Source organism: Sus scrofa, chromosome 1 (assembly GCF_000003025.6).
Source record: "Sus scrofa isolate TJ Tabasco breed Duroc chromosome 1, Sscrofa11.1, whole genome shotgun sequence".
NCBI lineage: Eukaryota > Metazoa > Chordata > Mammalia > Artiodactyla > Suidae > Sus > Sus scrofa.
In genome coordinates, this window is record NC_010443.5 from 90,867,175 (window position 1) to 90,889,590 (window position 22,416).

Below are 22,416 nucleotides of genomic sequence, written 5' to 3' on the forward strand. Positions count from 1 at the left end.
TACTGTTATCAGCATTATAAAATGCACACCTGCATCATTGCTGATCATACAGTTCACATCTCAGCACTGTTTTGGAGGACGTGCTTCTGAGGTGTGTGTGTGTGGGGGGGAATTAGATGCCTGCTTTACAGACAGCCCAAGGTGAGTAACATGGACATAAATGTGATGTGTCATTTTGCTGATTTGTTAGAAAGCAGACCTTGCTGTCTTTTAGCATCCTGTATGTTCATGAGTCATTTTAGACAATTTGTCAGCTTCTAATCCATGAAATTCCTGTATTTCAGGGCCCATCTGGATTGAAAGGAGAGAAAGGTGACAGGGTATGTATTTCTTAAGATCTGACTTAACAGATTTATTTCTTGTGTTAGATACTGTAGTCTGAAGCTAGAGCAATACTATGCTGATCATACTTACTTATTTAATCAACTAGGGAGACGTCGCTTCCCACAACATGATGCGAGCAGTTGCAAGACAAGTCTGTGAACAATTGATAAGTGGTAAAATTTCTTTCCTTTTCATGTATGGATTTTTTTTTAAATTTTACAGAGTTTGTATCATAAAGTTTCTAAGACGTGTTTCTGTTTCATTCCCATGATCTCTTATTTTTGTACCTTATCAGTTTGGTATCCTGTTAGATATAGCTAGTGAGATTTTAATGACTGTCATTAAGATAAAACAAAAACCTGGAGTTCCCCTTGTGGCTCAGTGGAAATGAATCTGACTAGTATCCATGAGGGTGCAGGTTTGATCCTTGGCCTTGCTCAATGGGTTATGGACCTGGCATTGCCATGAGCTGTGGTGTAGGTTGCAGACACTGCTCGGATCCTGTGTTGCTGTGGCTGTGGTGTAGGCTGGCAGCTTGTAGCTCTGATTCAACCCCTAGCCTGGGAACCTCCATATGCCATGGGTGTGGCCCTAAAAAGATAAAAAAAAAAGAGATAAAACAAAAACCCAAGGTAAAATAATAGCTTATCATCCTTACATCCAGTCTGATACAAGATAGTATTTTAAAATATGATTTTACAGTTTATACAGGTTATACAGTTTCCATATTACAAGTGATTATACAGTTTAAAGTATAAATGATTAACTGTATTATACAGTTTAATGTCTAAATGATTATACAGTTTCCACATGAGGATTTTAGTGACCTTTGCATGGGTACACACTGAAGCAATAAATAATCAGATCTTTTCAGTTATGACCTTTGAGTGCTTCTTTCCTTGAAGGAAGGCAGACTCCTGAGATCAGTTTGATCCTAGCAAGTCCATTTTGGTGGAGAACTTTTACTGCCTCCTTATTTTTCACAGACTCATTATTCCCTGAGATCTATGAAATGATAAGGCTCTGTGGCTACAAAAGAAGCCTAGCCTCAAAAACTCAAGGCTGCTGGGTTTTTTTTTAAATATATTTTTTATTTAATGATTTTTATTTTTTCCATCATAGCTGGTTTACAGTGTTCTGTCAATTTTCTACTGTAGAGCAAGGTCACCCAGTCAAACACACATAAATACATTCTAGGGCCACTGTTTTTTTATGAGGCTCAGAAATGAGTATCATTTAGTGTATCCCATAGGTGATTCCAAATTATGCTATAATTATAAGTATACTATACTAATTATCACCACCTTAGGCCCAACAACATACTATAAGTTAACTTAAAAGGTTCTCTCTGGGAGTGACATCATCTGGCAAGCTTTCTATCATTGCTGCTTTAAACCTTCACAACTCTTGTATGTAATGCTGATGGGTTGCTGGTCAGTATTTTGTGGAGATGGTTGTTTATCAGAGATCATTTTGTCTGGGATGACTGCAGGGTTTTATTTTTAGGATTCTAATTGCAACATGTCCCCCTGGAGTGTTTTATTTTATTTTTAGGATTCTAATTAGAAAATTTCCCAGAGTGTGGAGGAACAACAATGGCTTTCACTAGGCACCAAAAGAAAATCATTTCATTCTCTCATCCCTCCCTTATTGTGCTTCTTCCTAATAAGTCTGATTTCAATTTGTAGGTCAGATGAGCAGATTCAATCAGATGCTGAATCAGATTCCAAACGATTACCACTCCAGTCGCAACCAGCCAGGCCCACCAGGTCCCCCAGGGCCCCCTGGCAGTGTGGGAGCCAGAGGAGAACCAGGCCCTGGGGGACGGCCAGGATTCCCCGGCACCCCAGGGATGCAGGGACCCCCAGGTGAACGAGGTACGCATTCCTGGCAGCCACATCGGGGTAAAGGAAGGAACGTGCAAGGGTAGGAGCTGGGTCAGGCTAAAAAGCACGTGGACTTCTGAACTTGGCAAAGAACACTGGTCCTGTTAGGACAGCCCAGCAGAGCCGTGTGTCTGTGAAGCTGTCTTTCTTCTAGGCAGCTGCAGGCTATAGAGATCCATATCTGGGAACACAGGAAGGTTCTGTGAGGAGATCTCAGCAAAGACAATGCTATTTTCTGATTATTGTTGTTGTTATTGGGAAAAAGTACATCTTGGCAAACTGAATCAGGCCCTAAAATCTTATTAATTGTTTTGACTGGCAAGAGTTGGGCAGCAACTGAATGTAAGCAGCCTTTGCAATTTTAGATCCAAATTCTTTTGGTTCTTTAATGCAGGGCCTGGAACTGGTCTTAATTGTTTATTTGGCTTTAATTTCATGGTAGATAAGTGTAATTGAAGGAAAAAGAAGAAAAATGGGATTATCTGATTCCAGATGTTTCAGGATTCTGGGTACTCACTTTTCTCAAAGTAGTGGTTAACCTTCTGAGAGAAACTTAGATATTTCCATCATTCTGATGGTTTAGATGACGGATAGGAGTAGTAAGATAAGATACCTTTATGATGTTTTCAGTGAGTTGTTAGTACTTAGTCAAGATTTTTGTTCTTAATTACTGTTTCTAAAGTAATATATTAAACATGTTTGTTTTCTTCAAATAATTTTTCCCAATTTTTAGCCAGCTTTGTTTCTTGGCCATGAATCTAGAATGACACAAATGTCTAGAAAGAATTTGGCTTAAAGAGTGGACTTCTGTGAAAAGCTGGGTTCTGCTTTCACTAAGGGAAATCAACTACTTGAATCAGTATTATCAGTTCAGATGAATACTACATATTTCCACTAATTTTCCCTCTGTGCTTTTCCCATCTTGTCCTTCCTTAGGTTTGCCAGGAGAGAAAGGCGAAAGAGGTATTGGATCTCCAGGACCTCGAGGACTGCCAGGCCCCCCAGGTAGGTTTCCTGTTAGATAAAATAAGGGAGAAATGTAACTACCAAGAGCATATAACCCCTAGGAGAATCAAAAACTTATCCTGTTAGCTCTTAGACCTGCCCACCATCATGGAATGTATTTTAGTGAGACATTGTACTGGTCTAACTTCCTCATTTTTATTTCTCTTTGTGCAAAAAAAAAAAATGTTTCAGGGCATATTACTTAAGCATGTACTTTAATATATGAAGGTATGAGTTTTAGTGACACAGAAGTTGCTGGTTTCTTTTTATGGAATTCCTATTTGCTTTTGTTTGGCCTCATAGGCTTTAAGGATGGTGTCATTTTCTGTTTCTTCTGGTATTCTTCAAGATGTCACCAGTAGATGGAAGAAATATTCTCGTTAGAAATCCTTGCAAGATTTCATCAAGGATTTCATTCACAAGGTCTTCATTGATGATTTGGAAAGAAATAATAGTTGTTCCATGCGTTTTGTTTACTAAATTGAAAATGAATTATTTTCATCATTATAACGTCCCATGAGACCCTTGCAGCCCTAGAAGTGAAATCTTTTCCTTTCTTTCTTTCTCTTTCTTTTCTTTCTCTTTCTTTTCTTTCTCTTTCTTTCTCTTTCTTTCTTTCTTTCTTTCTTTCTTTCTTTCTTTCTCTCTCTCTCTCTCTCTCTCTCTTTCTTTCTTTCTTTCTTTCTTTCTTTCCCTTCCTTCCTTCCTTCCGCTTTCTTTTTTGGTCTTTTTAGGGCTGCTCTTGCAGCATATGGAAATTCCCAGGCTAGGGGTCCAATCGGAGCTGTAACCACTGCCTATATCACAGCTCACAGCAATGCCAGATCCTTAACCCACTGAGTGAGGCCAGGGATTGAACCTGCGTCCACATGGATACTGGTCAGATTCATTTCTGCTGAGCCATGACGGGAATTCCAAATCTTCCAAATCTCTACTCTGGTAACCATGAGGAGGTATCACCTGTTATAGGAAGAACACTGCTTCACATGCTGAGGCATGGAGTAGGCACTCCAAGTCTTCCTGGCTGTCTGCCTTGGCTAACATAGCCATTTTCTACCGGTGGTTTTAGCTCCAAGAGTATGAGCGCAAACCAGAGAACTCCTTGATGTCTTTTGTTTGGCTCAATTCTTGCTAAATTGGTTTTCTTTGAATAAAATCATTAGTGTATTTGGATTTCCGGCATTAACTCTTGAATCACTGGTAAGAAAGTTCCATGCTGGTTCCTACCAGTGATTTCTTCAGGAAGTGTTTTCTTACCATACACTAGTGAATCGTCTAGTCTTAAAGTGGTGGAGGGGCCAAAGTCCTGTTGATCTTCTCAGGAGATAAATTTAACAAGAGGGGAAATCATTGTTCTAAACCCACAATAGGTCCACAAGGAGAATCCAGAACCGGTCCACCGGGGTCCACAGGTTCAAGAGGTCCTCCTGGTCCCCCTGGTCGTCCTGGAAACTCAGGTATCCGAGGCCCCCCAGGTCCTCCTGGATACTGCGACTCGTCTCAGTGTGCCAGCGTCCCATACAACGGACAGGGCTATCCAGGTATGTTGCTGCCATCATAGAGACCCAAATTCACCTGAATTAAAGGAACTTTAAGGAAATCAGGTTTCATAGGATCAAAGGGAAATTGATTGGAGGATTTCTTCAAGATACCAACTCTTTCAATTGTGTATTTTTAGATTATGTAGAAATAGTCTCCTAGAGAATTAATGTTGATTTTATAACAATATTTCACTGTTAGGAGTTGACTAATTGTTTTTTCTTCCTTTCTAAACTTCTGCATTTACCAAATCATATCATAAACCTCTATTTCTCTTGGTAGTTCAAATAATTCTACCAATTGACCTTTTAAAAAAATTTTAAACTAAAGTTTGGGAACAGATTTGTTAAATACAACTGTAGAATGCCAAAATATATATAAAAATTGTTTTGGGCATCTAATGGGTAGGCAAACTATTTGATAACATGGTGCAGACAACTGAAAATAATTCACTCTGTCATACTGTCCGTGGAATTAATACTTACAAACTCTGGGACTTAATATTTTTAGAGTTGGTCATGAAATTTTAGCATTTGATGATTACAGGAGGCAGAAGTCTTTTGATGCCTGATTTGGGGGAATGTGGGAACAGCGGAGATATGCTGATCTGAAAATAAAAATGTCATGCTGTGGTCAGCGGTGACCTTTTCATCAGTGCACCCTCAAGCATCTTGCAAGTTTAAAAATGATACTGCTGTTTGATATGGTTGGCTACTAGCAAGTAGTGCATGAGTAGTTGAATATCTAAATATCTATATATCTATATATTTATGTGCATCCTTCCAAATGACCCAAAGTAATCATGAATCTTAAATTTCTTGTACAACCCATTCACAAAATTATGATATAATATTTTATAAAATAAATTTAAATCACCTCTGCCTTTTGGTATGTATGACTAACTGGAAATATATAGATATATACATATATACTTTAACCATTACATAGATGAATGTGTATATGTATATTTTTTTTTTGCGTAGTAATTCAACTTTTAAAAACTATCATCTTTGACCTGTTTCAGGTTCCGGCTAACAAATTTTCTAAGTCGCCAGTGCTGCTTACAGTTTGAATACCTGAAAATCCTGTTTCTGAGATGTTTGCGCACGCGCTTATTAGGAAATGAGTCTGTATGGAAATCTCACCACAGATATGGTTAATGAACCGGGTCGACATCAAAAAGGAGGGTGGAGACTCTTTATACTAACTTGAATGAGACAAAAGCAGTGGTGTTAGTTTATAAGCCTGATGCATTTTCGTAATAATGTATAAAAATGCTATTTAAAAAAAAAAGTTCAAACACAGCTCATGAGGCGCCTCGGTCATGAAGGAGGCGCATAAACTACTAACCGAGGAGATGATGCCATTTTGATAAAAACGATTAACCTGGTTAAAGAGAAATATCTTATGTAAATAATAAACTAATTATGGCTTGTAAATGATTTGTATGGACCCTGTCCACTAAAAGCACTTACCAATTCTACCATCAGCTTCTGCATCAAAGCCTGCTGCTTGCTCTCTGCTGGAATAACACCAAATAGAATCTCCTTCTCTCTTGCTTCATTTGTCCACGTCAGGCCACATGTTATTATTATTATTACCTTTTGTACATGTACTCTCATTTGGGTTTTGTGATGGCAATTTTCAAACCAAAGTTTTATAATCACTTTTTTCCTTCCTGTGTTGCTCTGGTCCCTGGTGGTTGTACCCACCAGCTGTGTAACTCAGTCTGTGGGACAGCCAGCCACAGACAGTGTCATGTACTGTATATGACCTGGTGGTAGTTGATTTTCACCTCCAGAGTTCAGTTTCCAGGAGCCAATATAACTTCCCCTCACCTCCTCCTCTTTCCACATTGCTTTTGGAACTGAGGAATTTGCAGTGACCAAGAGTTACTTGGGAATTTGTGAAAACCCTTCCTAGGTTGGTTGACAGTTCTCTTTGGCCCAGTCTCTGACCTTTCCCAGGTTATTTGTGCAATGATTATATTTACTGCTGCATCTTTGAAGGTTAAAAAAATGAGGGCCATTTAGTTATTGGATCACCAAATTCTCTCCGCAAATGGAAGTAATCAGAGCTTTCTAATTTATGGGTTTATAGTTATGACAGTAAGATGGAGCACCATCACCTTGGGTGGCGATTTAGTTTGCTGTGTGTGTTCCTTCCCAATCATGCTGTAACTGTAATGTTGAATCGGACAGAGCCCTACGTGCCCGAGGGCGGGGCCTACCTGCCTGAGCGCGAGCCCTTCATCGTGCCGGTGGAGCCTGAGCGGACCGCGGAAGAGTACGAGGACTACGGCGCAGATGAGCCAGCCCACGAGCGCCCTCCACACGCGCGCTGGAGGCGCGCCCTGCCCCGCGGCCCCTGGCAGTGAACCTGACCCCGCGCAGGACAACACGGAGGGGTGGGGGGAGGTGTCGGATTCTCCTTTGTAGGTCCTGTTTCTTCACTTTCTGACTGTAGAGAACCTTGTTTTTGCAGGAAGCCTAGGTCGCTGCATGCAGTCGGTAGAAATCTTTGCCTTTTCCCTTGAAATGCTTGCAAAATCCTTTGTTTACAAAAGCTGCAGGGAGAGAACGTGCCTTGTGCGTTTAGTTAGCACAGCGGGCAGCCTCAGTGAAACTCTTAGGTTAAGCAGTAAGTCCTGGAGCCCAGAACTACTGTGTATGTTGAGAGGGCAGTTTTTGTCTTTTTTCCAATACTTATTTGCAATTCAGTTACATCAGGATTCAAGCAATCCCTCTCCTAAAACCAAAGAGGAGGGGAAAGTCAACTCCTTTGCAATTATTTATCTTCCTCTTTTATCTTCTGTAATACATTAGGGCATAGAGTGCTCTTATACATCTCCTGTAACAGCCACAAACCTTAAGCCATGTAGCTGAAAGTATTGTATCAACTGGATACAGTTCCATATTGCCTTAAACCTCCTTGTTTTAGACACACTAACATTTATGCCAAATCGCAGATTATTCTGCAGAGATGGAATTGCATGTTTGTGTTGTATATTTAGTATGAACTTTTTTTTTTAGAACATAATGTTTCTTAGTTATCAAAAGCAGTTGGAAAATGTTTGCAAGACTATGAACATAGAATTGCTGCTTTTATATTTTAACTGCAGATTGTGAATTTCACTGCCTTATATTATTTATTTCTGAAACAAAAGAGGCATTTTTCAATAAAACTACTGAAAATTGGACATGGTATGTTTTTTTCTTTATTGGCCTTTGGACTGCTAAGGCTGTTGTTACAACAAACAAGTTCATATCCTTGGATACGGTTACAAATCTTTCTAATGCTATTAAATTATGCAAAATAACGTTAGATTTTTTCAATGATATGATGAAGTCATAGAAAGAAAGTAGTGGGAACCTTAAAAAGCCCAGCAGATTCCAAAGGCTTTATTAGGAATGTAGAGGATATGTGGGTTGGTGGAAAAACAACTAAGTATCCTAGGAGACCCCAAACAACCAAATAACCTTTAACAGCCTACATTATTTCATATGCATTTAATCCTTTTCCTATACCATAATACCCAATACTGTGTTTAACCACAAAAAGGAGAATTCTTTAACGAAAATGCTGACACTTAGTGATACCTTCTTTTTGCACTTTTATGAATAAAATAACATCATTCTAAATATTAAAATAATGTAAATGTTTGTTTGAAAGAAACAGCATCAACTGAAGAGAGAGGTAGTGATGGAAAATTTTCCACAGAACAAAACATTTGAGTTAAATACTTCCTGGAGACTAAGATCAAAAAGAATAGATAAATGACTGTATTGTGTTCAGGAGGTTTCAAGCAGATTGCTAAATTCTTGGCAAACACCTGTAATTTATAATACATTTTAAAATTAGAAAAAAAAATTGAAAAAGATACATGCACCCAATGTTCATTGCAGTACTATTTACAATAGCCAAGACATGGAAGCAGCCTAAATGTCCATTGACAGGTGAACATATAAAGATATGATACATATATAGAATGGAATATTACTCAGCCATTAAAAAGAATGAAATAATCCCATTTTTAGCAACATGGATGCAACTAGAGATTCTTATACTAAGTAAGCCAGGCAGAGAAAAGTAAGTATCATAAGATATCACCATATGTGAAATCTAACAGTATGATACAAATGAATTTATTTTCAGAACAGAAACAGACTCACAGACATAGACAGTAAACTGAAGCTTGTCAAAGGGAAAGGTGAGGGAGGGATAAATTAGGAGTATGGGATTAACAGATAGACACTACTCTATACAAAATAGATAATGAACAAGGACCTACTCTACAACACAGGGAACCATACTCATTATTTACAAGGGAAAATAATCTGAAAAAAAATTTAACTGAATCACTTTGCTATATAACTGAACTAACCCCACATTGTAAATCAACTATACTTCAATTAAAAAAGACATTGAGATCATTCCAGTCCAATTCTAATCAGTATCATAGCAAGACGAAGATCCCAGGCCTCGTGGTTCTAACCAGCTTTCTCACCAGATCCTCTCCCTTTCTCTCCCTGGGAACTCTTCCTCTCTGGGCAAGAGCTTTCAACCCTCAAAACTGTATGAATTTATCTTGATTCATTTCTGATTCATTTGGGTTTCTAATACTCCTCTGTATCAGGAGCTTGAGGATGGGTTCAGCTCCTCATCACTAACCCAGCTGGGTCCCAAGGCCACATGAATTTGAGGCATGAAGGAGTCTGGTCCATCTTTCCTCACTGGCTGGATGTAGATGTGCTGTATTCTAGCTGTGCTGGGAGAGGGGAGAGGGGCCAAGACATTCCTAAGTACAAATTAATAAATAACTGAGATGTATGTTGGGATTTTAACTTTTGTAGTCTATTTCCTTCTTAATGAAGTTTGCTGGAGGCCAGATAGCCTGGGTTTAAAAACTAGCAGTAACCACCCCACTTCCCCCAAATCAACCATGTAGCTGCTGGCTTATTTATTCACACCTTTGAGGGAATACAGAACTTGAGACACATTTTATAGTTCTTTAAATTTAGAAGTATAAGATTTATAATTTTTATTTGAAGGCAGTGCTCTTTTTACGAAACTGGGCAGAAATAACTGTGGGAAGAGGTTGTAGCTTCTAATGAATCTACAGTGGGAACTGTTTTAAAATTTAAAAACAGCACTCACGAAAAATAAACTGAAGAAAATGAAAATAGTACTCACATAGCTCCTAATTTTTGGGTATTTTTTAATGGACTACTTGTGCCATGGGGTTAGTAAATCAGCAAGTTTAATAGGTGGCTGCATGTATATTTTCTCAGATTTGTGAGGTGTCTCTTTTTGAATCTGTAAGAATTATGCTGCCTATTCAGTTGATCAAACTTTCATTTTTATGCAAATCAGGTTAATGCTATTGCTTCTGAGTATTCATTACCTATTATGTCCATTGCCCTGTATTTGGCACATAAGATTAAGATTATTCTTCACTTGGTTTTAGTCATAACTCTTCGATAATAAAACTCTTCTATAATAAAAGGGGTTTTGACTATACTCATGTGATCTGAGTGCCTTATAAAGAAAACCAGTTATACAAAGAACAGCTATATAATTGAACACTTATACAAATAAAAATCTTTTATTTTCAAAGGCAATCTTTTAAATAGGAAGTAATATTAATCTCTAAGTCACCTTATATTGGTGGTTAGAAAATGAACTTATTTTTGACATCTAAAGCTGTAAATTTTATTTGAAACACTGCTTTTACTACTTTCCACATATTATATGTTTTTGTAACTTTATTCAAATTCAGTTTAGCTATTTTATAGGTTTTTTCTAAATGATTTTTATTTTTTTCATTATAGTTGGTTTACAGTGTTCTGTCAATTTTTTACTGTATAGCAAAGTGACCCAGTCACACATACATATATACATTCTTTCTCTCACATTATCCTCCACCATGGTCCATCACAAGAGACTAGATACAGTTCCCAGTGCTATACAGCAGGATCTCATTGTAGAAAATGAATTTAGATGTGAATGTCTCAGTGAACATCAGTTAACTTTTTCATCTTTAAATGATGCTTCTGATGGCTATTGGGAAAAATCACATGGACTTGTTTTCAGAGAATGACCTTTATGCAAGTTGGATTCTATTTCCAACATGCATCTCTTGCCTGGATCTATATCATTATATGCAGCAGTCTATCCCTCCTTGAAGTTCCAGATACTTCAGAATTAACACGTCTGATATTTATTAGGATTCCATTCAGCTGTGATGAACAGAAAGTCACAAAACAACAGTGGCTTAAACAAGTAGATTTTTGTTTATGAAGTCAAAGCCCAGACTCTTTCTATATTCCTGCTCTGCTTTTTGTTTTTCATGCTCTGCTTCTTGTGAATTCTATGGCCAAGTTAAACATATGGGCCAAGATGGTTAGTGGAGCTCTAGCTATTATGTCCTTATTCCCTTGCATGAAGGAGAAAGGAGTGAAGAAAAAGGAGTGCTTCCTTTTAAGGATGCTTCCTGGAAGTCGCAACGCACTACTTTTAACAACAAATTTATATTACATACCAATTGCCACTACTTAATCATTTGGCTCCATGAAGATATAAGTCTGAAACGCTATCTTTATTTTGGGTGGCCTGTGCCAAAATAAAATCAGCTACCCTATTACAATATAAGAGGGGAAATGACTACTGGGGGTGAACTCAAGGCTTTAGTTTATTATACAAAGTTCAAATCTGAACCTATCTCCTCATTTTCCTCCATTGTCACCACCAACCACCAGTTCCTCAGGCTAGAAATTTGAGAGTCATTGTAAACTCTTTCTTCTTTCACTTCTCATATTCACTGATCAAATCTAGCTGATTGAGGTCCTACTTACATGTCTTAACCACCCTTTTGTTACTACTCAGTTTTAGACTCTTGAGATTTCTTATCATGAGCATAATCACAGTCTTTTCAATGGTCTTTTTTTCCTGTAGCCTTGGAGCTCTCAACTCAATCTTCCCCAGGTGCCAGTGTGATTTATCTAAAGTACATGTCATGTCCTCTGCTCTACATTCCTCAAGTGATATACAGATTTCATTAAAAATCTTGACTCTGTCTGCCAGATCCCTATTCAACCTCTATCATCAACCTTTCCACTAGAACTTATGGAATTCCCATTCATTCCCATTGAACTCCCCCAAATCCTTAGCCTCTTCAGGGAACAACCCCAATACCTCCTGGTTGGAGCCTGAAGACACAGTCCGTGCCTCCCAGATTTGGAGGGTAAGCACGTGTCCTGCTCACTCCCTGGCTCTGTTTCCAGACCAACCATTTCCCTTCTGTAAAAAGTGTTTATCATTTGAGGCTCATACTCAAATCCACTATCATCCATCTACTTTATGGTCACTCCACCCCATTCAGTAGGGGCTTTAGTACAGGGCCCTCAGTGCTTCTCTCCACCGTGATATCTGCCATCTTCTGGGTGTCTTAAGCATCCAAGTTGGGTTGACAAATACATTATTTCAGTTACTTGACCTTCTGATCTTCAAAACCTTTTCCTTTTACTTAATCTCAGATACTCAGTTTCTTGAAGGTCTTGGACTTGTATCAGTCTGCCACTACTTTGAAGTCCTTAATTTAGACCTTCTTGGGCTTTCAGCTCACCTCCTCAATTGACCTCACTGAAACTCCTTTCAGCTGCATCGTGACACTCAATGCAGTGAAGCTTCTGTTATCTTGCTATCTGTCAGCTCCTTCTTGTCTTCACTCCCTTCCTTATCCACTTTAGATTTCATGTCTTGGTAACATACCAGTTGAATGAACAGCCTGAACTTCAAGGAGTAAAAAACTAATTTTCTTTTCTTTTTTTGTCTTTTTAGGGCCATGGCTGTGGCATATGGAAGTTCTCAGGTTAAGGATTGAATCAGAGCTGCAGCTGCCAGCCTGCATACACCACAATCACAGCGATGCCAGATCCTTAACCCACTGAGTAAGGCCAGGGATCGAACCTGCATCCTCACAGCTACTAGTTGGTTTTGTTACCACTGAGCCAGGACAGGAATTCTAGTTTTATTTTTCTTTAGGCACTACCTTCTGTTATACTCTATTGGATAGTCCTTTTCTGTCCCTTAGTGTTGGAGACCGTGGAAACTGCTGAACAATGCAGTAAACAAATTTGGCGCACATGCAAAAGCACAACCAATAAGATAGCCTCATTTTTACCTGCATTTGATTTTGCTCATTAACCTACATCACTTTCTCTAATAAAAGGCATGTGGGCTGAAACCTAGGCACCTTTGTTCTACAGAACGGAGTGCCTCCTGGTCCCCCACTTTACTAAATGTAGGAGTCTTCTGTGATTTATTATGCAGCACCAACCCTCTTCTAGGATCTCCCATTGCCCTGCAACACTGGACGTGGCACCCTAGCATACCTCAGACAGATCCCATTGCTTTCATATTATTTCAAGTGTAAATATCCAGCTCAGTCCAGTGCAATTTAATGCACCTGGAAACTTTACTCTCAAATCTAACTTAGTATTCCTTTTCTATTCTACCTTAAAGACAGAACTTAGGGCTTGGAGTGCAGAGATGGTATCTCAGCTCTTTCACCCCAGCTTCTTCAGAATTCAGCTAGGGGACAAGGACTGGAGGAAAAAGGAGGTTAAGATTTTCCCCACTTAATGTGTGCTACTAGAATCTTATCTTGAATGTCAGTGCTGATGGCATGACTCCACTTTGCCTGTGAATTTTCTTCACAGAGGCCTACAGGGCCCTTTCCACTGGTCAGTTATCTCCAAAATTATGCTTGACTCCTACTCAGATTTTGACCCCATGGAATACTTCACAGCTACTTGCTGCTCTGGTCCTCTATTCTGACCTGAAGTCCTATTAGGAGGGATTCCAGTAAGATGGCTCAAGGCTGGCCACTTTCTAGGTGCCTGTTTGACCACAGCATCCTTGTTAAGCCAAATGAGAAATGAAAGTCTGCTCCCACGAAGGCAACCTTTCTTTGTCTTGCTGCCTCCCATTCATTTTCCCCCATCCAAGCACGTAGGCATGTAAATTAGGTCAGCAAGTCTTGAATACACCCCTTATTTTCTATGAGAGGTTTTCTTAGAACTTCTCACATGTGACTCCCTGGGTGAAGCTTTGAAGCACTCTTTCTATATGGAGGTGTAAACAGAGATTGGTTCTTGCCATCAGCCTCTACACTGATCAAAACATGAGCCGCTGCAGCTGTGGACCCTCAACACTCCTAAAAGGAGCTCCGGGTGGAGACCAGGAGTGAGGCACTCTTTCCCTGGGAAAACTAGCGTAACAGGTCTTCAGAGTTAGATCTTTTCCAGAGAAGATTTTATGAGCCCAATTCTTGCCTCTCTTCATATCTAGAAAAGCGCTAAAATCCTCCATGGTGATGTCTGCTCCTCCTGACTAGCAGTAGCCTTTATGAGACTAGCAGTTGACCTTTTGTAGAGCGTGTGCATGGCTGCATGTGCCTCCCCCTTCACCAAAATCACGTATATACTGCCATTTCCCTCTGATTCTTTGGAGCAGAATTTCAGAGCTATCGGAAATGCTGCCTCCTGGGCTATAGTCCTCATTTTGCCCCAGATGGAACTTAACTCTCAGCTTTTGGGTTGTGCATTTTTTAAGTTGATAAAAGATATCAGTCATAAGCGAATGCAGACACCTTCAAGGGTGAACCAGTGAGCCTATGGGCCCTTAAGAGATCTCAGGAAGGAAAGAAAGAGCACCTGCCTTCTACCAGCCATCATACTGAAACCACGCCTAACAGCAAGCACTGTGAAAACACAGGATACTGCCCTCAGATAGCTGACCTGAGGTGCATATCAAAGGAATGATTTCAGTGAGCCCAGACCTTTGCATCTTCCTATGCATAGAAAAGCACTAAGTTCTTTGAGTTATCTGGTTTTCTGTTATTAGCAGTAATCTTTTGTTCCCACTACCTGCCCTGTGTTGCAAAACTTCTATATATCCTAGATTCCCCTCACCTCCTCAGAGTGGTATTTCAGAGCTATCTGAAATGATGCCTTCTGGGCTATTGTCCTCATTTTGCCCCAAATAAAACTTAACTCTCTACTTTTAAGTTGTACATATTGAGTTGACAGAAGGTAAAAGTCACAAGACTCTGCCCTGCACCAATGCACCCTGCTTCCATGGACTCTTCTTGATTCTTTCTTTTGCAATATATGCTGCCTGGGCATGATGGAGTCATAGTTTGGATGGCAGAGCCAGTTCTACCAATTCTTGGAAGTCCCAATGGAATGTCTTTATGGCTCTCTTTAGAATGTGGGTGGTACTTAATGGTTATTTTTATCTTTATGGCCATTTGTCAGCTTCTGAGTCAGAAGGAAAAGTCCCATTTAATAGCCTAGATGAGCCAAAATCCCTGCTCCTTTATTCGTTGTCACACCTATGTGTTAAATCCCTAATTACAGATTATCCCAGCTGGTTATAATCTCCATGACTCTACCCAGGATACTGACCACAGTGGGAGAAAATCAGCCACTGGGGCAAATGATTAAATCTATACTGCTCAATAATTTGGCTAGCTGTATTCTCAATTCTTTTCAAAATTTTCAAAACTCCAACCCTGTACCTTATCCTATTCATGAGATTTCTTGCTATTTGTCATTGAAGCAGCTATTTCACATTGAAATGGGAAGCCATTTTTTCTACCACCAGGGCTACAAAACTACCAGCATTGGTACCCTTCCCCCTTTCCTCCTGTTTCAACAAAAGTAGTGTCTCTACTCCTTGAAATCTGGACACATTTTTATTCCTGTCACAAGTATTGGATAAAGCACTTACTTGGTGGTAGGTGCTATGAGAAATGGTGTTGGGGTCCTACAGTGAACATAGGAAAACATTGTCCTTTCCCTCATGGGGCTCAGGTTTTTTGAGTGATCAACAAACAATAAGTACATAGGTAAAGGATATAAGGTCAGAGGGTGATAAGGTCTATGGAGGGAGATATATCAGGGCTAAGGGATAGTGATGAGTATATTTGTTAGTTTAGGTATGGTGATAGGAAATGCTTATTTCAACCAGGAATGGAATGAAGGGTGGCTGAAATCATGAAGCTGAATCTGGCTAGTAATTGTATAATTGGAGTGCTTTTGTAATTATGTGGATTACCAGCCTTATCCCTAGGGCAGCAGTTCTCGACTTTTCCTGCATACCTGGGGAACTTAAAAAAAGTCATCATGTCTGTATCCCACCCTCATAAATTCTGGTTCATTGGACTAGGCTGAGATCTGATGATAGAGATTTCTAAAAGCTTCCCAGGTAATTATGAAGTAGAACAAAGGAGATTCTGATTCAGCATGTTGGAGATGGGAGCTCAAGAACATGTATATTTTAAATATATTCTTCAGCTGAGTCATATGACCAGTCAGGATAGGAAAATTTTACATCCTCTCTCTTTGACTTTGGATATTATTTTTATGCCAAAATTATATTTCTAGACTAGTCTTTTCTTCTGATCCTTGAGGCATGTATATCCAACTGCCTTGGTATATGTCTTATTGGATGTTTTACAAGTATTTCGAATTTAATATGAACAAAGTGAAAACCCTCATCCCCTTTCCACCTGGCTTTTTTCTACAAGTTTCTTGCCTTTGTGGGTGGTCCAAGCATCCTCTCAATTGCTTAACCCAGAACCGGGGAATACCATGATTTCTCTCTTCCTCATCTCCCATCATCCACTGAATCCTTTTACTCTGTCTCTTAAGCCTCTTTCGGCTGCTCACCTCCCTGAATCCCCACTGCCCTTCTCTTCCTCTAGGCTGTCTGGAGTCCTCGGAGGTCTTCAGTCTGATCTCTTTCCAGTCACTCTTACCTCCCTCCAATCCACTTTTTCTCACAGCTTAGCAGCCAAAATGTCTGAGAAGAATGCAAATCTGGTCATATCATGGCATTGCCGTACTATTTTTGGTGGTACCTAGTTCAGAAACCTCAACCAGATTCGGATACTGTCAAAGATTTAGGATCTTCCTAATTTGGGGGTAAGCAGTGCCTGTAGCAGATGTCCCAGGGCCAAGGATTGAACTCACACTGCAGCAGTGACAACACTGGATCCTTAACCCACTGAGCCACCAGAGACTTTTCCTGCTTTTGCCATCATGCTACCTCACTTGTCTCAGTTGATTTGCCCAAGTACCTGGATTTCCTGCTCTACCCCGTCTTAATACTGACCCTTCACGGGCACTATTTCCTTTATTAGGAACATGCTCTCTTTGTTTGGTCACATCTTATTCATACTTTAATTTGATGCTGAAATAAACACTTTCTTTGGGCCACCTCTATGTCACTTTCAAAGTTGAACATCCCAGAGTAATAGATTAAGATGGTGGAGTAGAAGGACTGGAGGTCACCTTCTCTCATAAAAATAACAAAATTACAATTAACTGCTGAACAACCTTCAACAACATAGACTGCAAACTATTGAAAAAGGTATCCTACTCCAGAAGACAAAGAGGAGACCACATTAAGATGATAGGAGTGTCAATTATGTGATATAAGCAATCCATCCCTGCTGGGTGGGTGGCCTACAGACTGGAAATTAACTATATTGCAGAGGTTCACCCATGGGGGTAAGAGTTCTGAGCCCCACATCGGGTCCCCACACCTAGGGATCTAGAATAAGGATGGTGCCCCTGGAGCATTTGGCATTGAGAGCCAGCAGGGCTTGTGCACAGGAGCTCCACATGACTGGGGGAAATGGGGACCCCATTCTTTTTTTTTTTTTTTTACAGAATAAAATACATATATTTAAACACAATTACATTCACACAGATTATTATATCATGGATCTTAAGAAACAGATTAAGTGACTCCCTCTGGAGAAGTGGAATGGAAAATATGCTGAGACAAATAGGAAATTTATTCTATACTTTATCCCAGTTTGTATGGATTTCATCTTTACTATTTAGTATTATCTATTACATTTCAATTTTTCTTTAAAAATTAGCATTATATTAAAATTGTGTATATTATGCAACTAGAATTTATAAAGAAGAAAGCCTTATATACCATTAAATATTTTATATAACATAATAAAAAGAATAACAATGGTAAGAATAGCAAAAATAATATACCCTCTGAAAATAAGTAAAATATATAATGCATAAATTGGTTAAAAAAACAGTGTAACTATATAAATATGTCCTCACAATTTGTTACCTCTTATTGATTCTTCAGTATAGGCATTACACCATTCTAGGTGATGTGATAAGACATTATAGATCTTACATTGTACCATGGAGAGAAATGGTTATTAATAATACTATTGTAGAACTGTATTATTTAATTGCACAGTTGCATTATTTAATTATAATTATCATAAATTCTTTGATGGAGAGGAAATCAGAAACAGATGTAAGAAGACTTCAGCATTCCAAGAATGATGTCAAATGACACCCTTCATGGTAGATTATTCACTTTTTACTATAAGATATATTTCTTCTTCAGTGATTCCTTATTTGTGTATCAATTGTAGATTTTTGGTTTGCAGTTATTCTGAAGTTTTGAAATAAGAGTCTATATGTATATAAGATTGTTTTAAGTTGTTGTTCTCTTAATTGCAAGTGCATCTCCAGTGTCCTGCATTTGTACCCACCTCTTCTCATGATTTCTGATTTTGGTGGTATAATGTGCATGGATGATTTCGTAACTTTACTGTATATATACCTTTACTGGTGAGCCTTGTCATTTGTGGAATTATTGTTTCCTGTTGCTGTCTTTTCTTTTCTGCCTAGAGAAGTTCCTTTAGTATTTGTTGTAAGGCTGGTTTAGTGTTGCTGAATTCTCCCAACTTTTGCTTATCTGTGAAGGTTTTGATTTCTCCTTCAAATCTGAATGAGAGCCTTGCTGGGTAGAGTAATCTTGGTTGGAGGTTTTTTCCTTTCATCACGTTAAATATGTCATGCCACTCCCTTCTGGCCTGCAGAGTTTCTGCTGAAAAATCTGCCAATAACCTTATTGGGGTTCCCTTGTATGTTTGTTTCTTTTCCCTAGCTGCTTTCAAGATTTTCTCTTTGTCTTTAATTTTGGTCAGTTTGATTAATATGTGTCTTGGTGTATTCCTCCTTGGGTTTATTTTATATGGTATTCATTGCACTTCCTGGATTTGAGTGAGTGGTTCCCTTCCCATGTTAGGGAAGTTTTTGGCTATTATCTCTTGGAATATTTTTTTCTGACCCCTTCTCTCTCTCTTCTCCTTCTGGCACCCCTATAATATGGATGTTGGAGTGTTTAATGTTGTCCCAGAGTTCTGTGAGACTCTCTTCATTTGTTTTCAATCTTTTTTCTCTTTTTTGTGCTGCTTCCATGATTTCCACTAATCTGTCCTCCACCTCGCTTATTCATTCTTCTGCCTCCTGTATTCTGCTGTTGGCTGCTTCTAGTGAATTTTTTATTTCAGTTATTGTATTTTGCATCTCTTCTTGTTTAAGTTTTGTATCTTGTAGCTCTTTGCTCAGTGTTTCCTATAAGTTATCTATTTTTGCCTCCAGTTCATTTCCAATGTCTTGCATCATCTTCCTGGAGGCTAAGTATCTCCTCATAGCTTAGCTGATTTTCTGGGGTTTTTCCTTTCTCTTCATCTGAGTTATAGTTCTCTGTCTTTTCATTTTTATAGGTTTTTGGTGTGGTGACCTTTTTATAGATAATAGAGTTGTAGCCTCTCTTACTTCTGGTGTCTGCCCCCCTTGTGGCTGAAGTCAGTATGGGGGCTTGCTGTAGGCTTCCTGATGGGAGGGACTGATGCCTGCCCACTGGTAGGTGGAGCTGATTCTAATCCCTCTGGTGAGTGGGGCTTAGTCTCTGGGTGGGATTAGAGGCAGCTGTGTGCCTGAGGGTCTTTAGTAGCCTGTTTACTGAGGGACAGGGCTGTGATCCCACCTGGATTGTTGTTTGCTCTGGGGTTCTCAGCAGCTGACTGACGGTGGGGCCAGATTTTCCCAAAATGGTCACCTCCAGAGAAAGGCACACTGCTGAATATTCCTGAGAGTTTTGCCTTCAATGTCCTTCCCTCACAACAAGCCACATTCACCCCTTTTTCCCAGGAAGTCCTCCAAGATCTACAGTCAGGTTTGACCCAGATTCCTATGGAGACCTCGCTCTGCCCTGGGACCCAGTGCACATGAAAGTCATGTGTGCCTTTTAAGAATGGGGTCTCCATTTCCCCCAGTACTGTGGAGCTCCTGTGCACAAGCCCCACTGGCCTTCAATGCTGGATGCTCCAGGGGCTCTTTCTCCCAGTGCCAGAGCCCTGCACGTGAGGGTTTGATGTGGGGCTCAGAACTCTCACTCTTGTAGTGAGTCTCTGTGAACCAGTTAGTTTTCAGTCTGTGGAGCTTCCCACCTGGAAGGTATGGGGTTGTTTATATCATGAAATCACCCCTCCTACCTCTTGATGTGGCCTCCTCTTTTTCTTCTGGAGTAGGATATCTTTTTTAAGGTTTCTGGTTCATTTGGGTGGAGATTGCTCAGTCTTTAGTTGTAATTTTGTTGTTTTTAGGAGAGAAGCTGAGCTCCAGTCCTTATATTCCACCATCTTAATCCTGTCCACATCTTCTTAAATCCATTCCTCTGTGGATGGACAGGAAGCCTTTTGAGCTGAGCCCTGAAGGATGACTAGGAGTTCGCTGGCCGGACCCATTCTTGAGAGGCACACACAGGCTTCATGTGCATTGGGTCCCAAGGCAAAGCAGAGACTCCATAGTAATCTGGGTCAGACCTGACTGCAGTTCTTGGAGGATCTCCTGAGAAAACAGGGCGTGACTATGGCTAGTTGTGGGGGAAAGACTCTGGAAGCAAAGGTCTCAGGAATAACCATCAGTCTGAGTTCCTCTAGAAGTGGCCATTTTGGAAAAATCTGGGCCACCCATCAGAGATGAGAGGCCCCAGGCCAAACAATCAACTGTTGGGATCACACCCCACCCATTAGCAAACAGGTCATGTACAGAGCCCCCAGTTACACAGCTCCCTCAAATCTCACCCAGAGGCAAATCCTGACCAGCAGAGGGATAAGAATCAGCTCCACCTATCAGTGGGCAAGCATGAGTACCTCCCATCAGGAAGTCTGTAGCAAACCCCTGTAGCAACTTCACCCACAAGGGGGACAGACATCAGAGGCAAGAAAGGCTGCAGCATTATTGTCTGCAAAAAGAAGATCACATCAAAGTCTATATAAAATGAAAAGGCAGAAAATTATGACTCAGATAAGGGAACAAAAAAAAACCCAGAAAACCAACTAAGTGATCTGGAGATTACCAGTGATCTGGAGATTGTTGATGAAAAAAACATTGACTAATAATAGTAATGATGATTCAAAATCTTGGAAATAAACTGGAGATGAAGATTGATAAATAATAAGAAACACTGAGCAAAGAAATAGAAGATTTAATGATTAAGAAAGCAGAGATGCAAAATACACTTACAAAATTCACTAGAAGCAGCCAACAGCAGAATACAGGAGGCAGAAGAATGAATAAGCGAGGTGGAGGACAGATTAGTGGAAATCACTGAAGCAGCACAAAAAAGAGAAAAAAGGTTGAAAACAAATGAAGAGAGTCTCAGAGAACTCTGGGACAACATTAAACACTCCAACATCCATATTATAGGGGTGCCAGAAGGAGAAGAGAGAGAGAAGGGGTCAGAAAAAAATATTCCAAGAGATAATAGCCAAAAACTTCCCTAACATGGGAAGGAATCACCACTCAAATCCAGGAAGTGCAATGAATACCATATAAAATAAATCCAAGGAGGAATACACCAAGACACATATTAATCAAACTAACCAAAATTAAAGACAAAGAGAAAATCTTGAAAGCAGCTAGGGAAAAGAAACAACATACAAGGGAACCCCAATAAGGTTATCGGCAGATTTTTCAGCAGAAACTCTGCAGGCCGGAAGGGAGTGGCATGATATATTTAACGTGATGAAAGGAAAAAAACCTCCAACCAAGATTACTCTACCCAGCAAGGCTCTCATTCAGATTTGAAGGAGAAATCAAAACCTTCACAGATAAGCAAAAGTTGGGAGAATTCAGCAACACTAAACCAGCCTTACAACAAATACTAAAGGAACTTCTCTAGGCAGAAATAAAAGACAGCAACAGGAAACAAAATTGACACAAATGACAAGGCTCACCAGTAAAGGTATATATACAGTAAAGATACGAAATCTTCCACACACAATTATACACCAAAATCAAAAATCATGAGAAGGGGAGAGTACAAATGCAGGACACTGGAGATGCACTTGCAATTAAGAGACAAACAACTTAGAACAATCTTATATTTATATAGACTCTTATTTCAAAACTTCAGAATAACTGCAAACCAAAAATCTACAATTGATACACATACAAATAAGAAAAAGCAACCCAAACACAACATAAAGATAGTCATTAAACCACAAGAGGAGAGAACAAGAGAAAGGAAGAAAAATGACCAAGAAAAACAAATACAGAACAGTTAATAAAATGTCAATAAGAACATACATATCAATAACTACCTTAAGTGTAAAAGGACTAAATGCCCTAACCAAAAGACATGGACTGACTGAATGGATATAAAAACAAGATTCATATATATGCTGTCTTCAAGGGACCCTCTTCATTTCTAGGGTCACATACACATTGAAAGTGAGAGGATGGAAAAAATACTCCAT

At 39.5% G+C, this 22,416-nt stretch overlaps 1 protein-coding gene across 6 annotated transcripts in view; it reads left to right on the forward strand.

Annotated features, from left to right (window-relative positions):
• COL12A1 (collagen type XII alpha 1 chain) overlaps positions 1–7,953 on the forward strand; it is a 130,719-nt gene extending 122,766 nt beyond the window's left edge. For 4 of the 6 annotated variants that reach the window (XM_013992819.2, XM_021092369.1, XM_021092360.1 and 1 more), the window contains 6 exons: positions 285–320; positions 431–497; positions 2,013–2,201; positions 3,147–3,215; positions 4,586–4,756; positions 6,956–7,953. In XM_013992819.2, the coding sequence (XP_013848273.2) occupies positions 285–320; positions 431–497; positions 2,013–2,201; positions 3,147–3,215; positions 4,586–4,756; positions 6,956–7,131 (708 nt within the window). In that variant the 3' untranslated portion in view covers positions 7,132–7,953. Of the gene's footprint in view, positions 1–284; positions 321–430; positions 498–2,012; positions 2,202–3,146; positions 3,216–4,585; positions 4,757–5,778 lie in introns of all 6 variants that reach the window. The other 2 variants (XM_021092374.1, XM_013992820.2) reach the window with 1 other exon arrangement.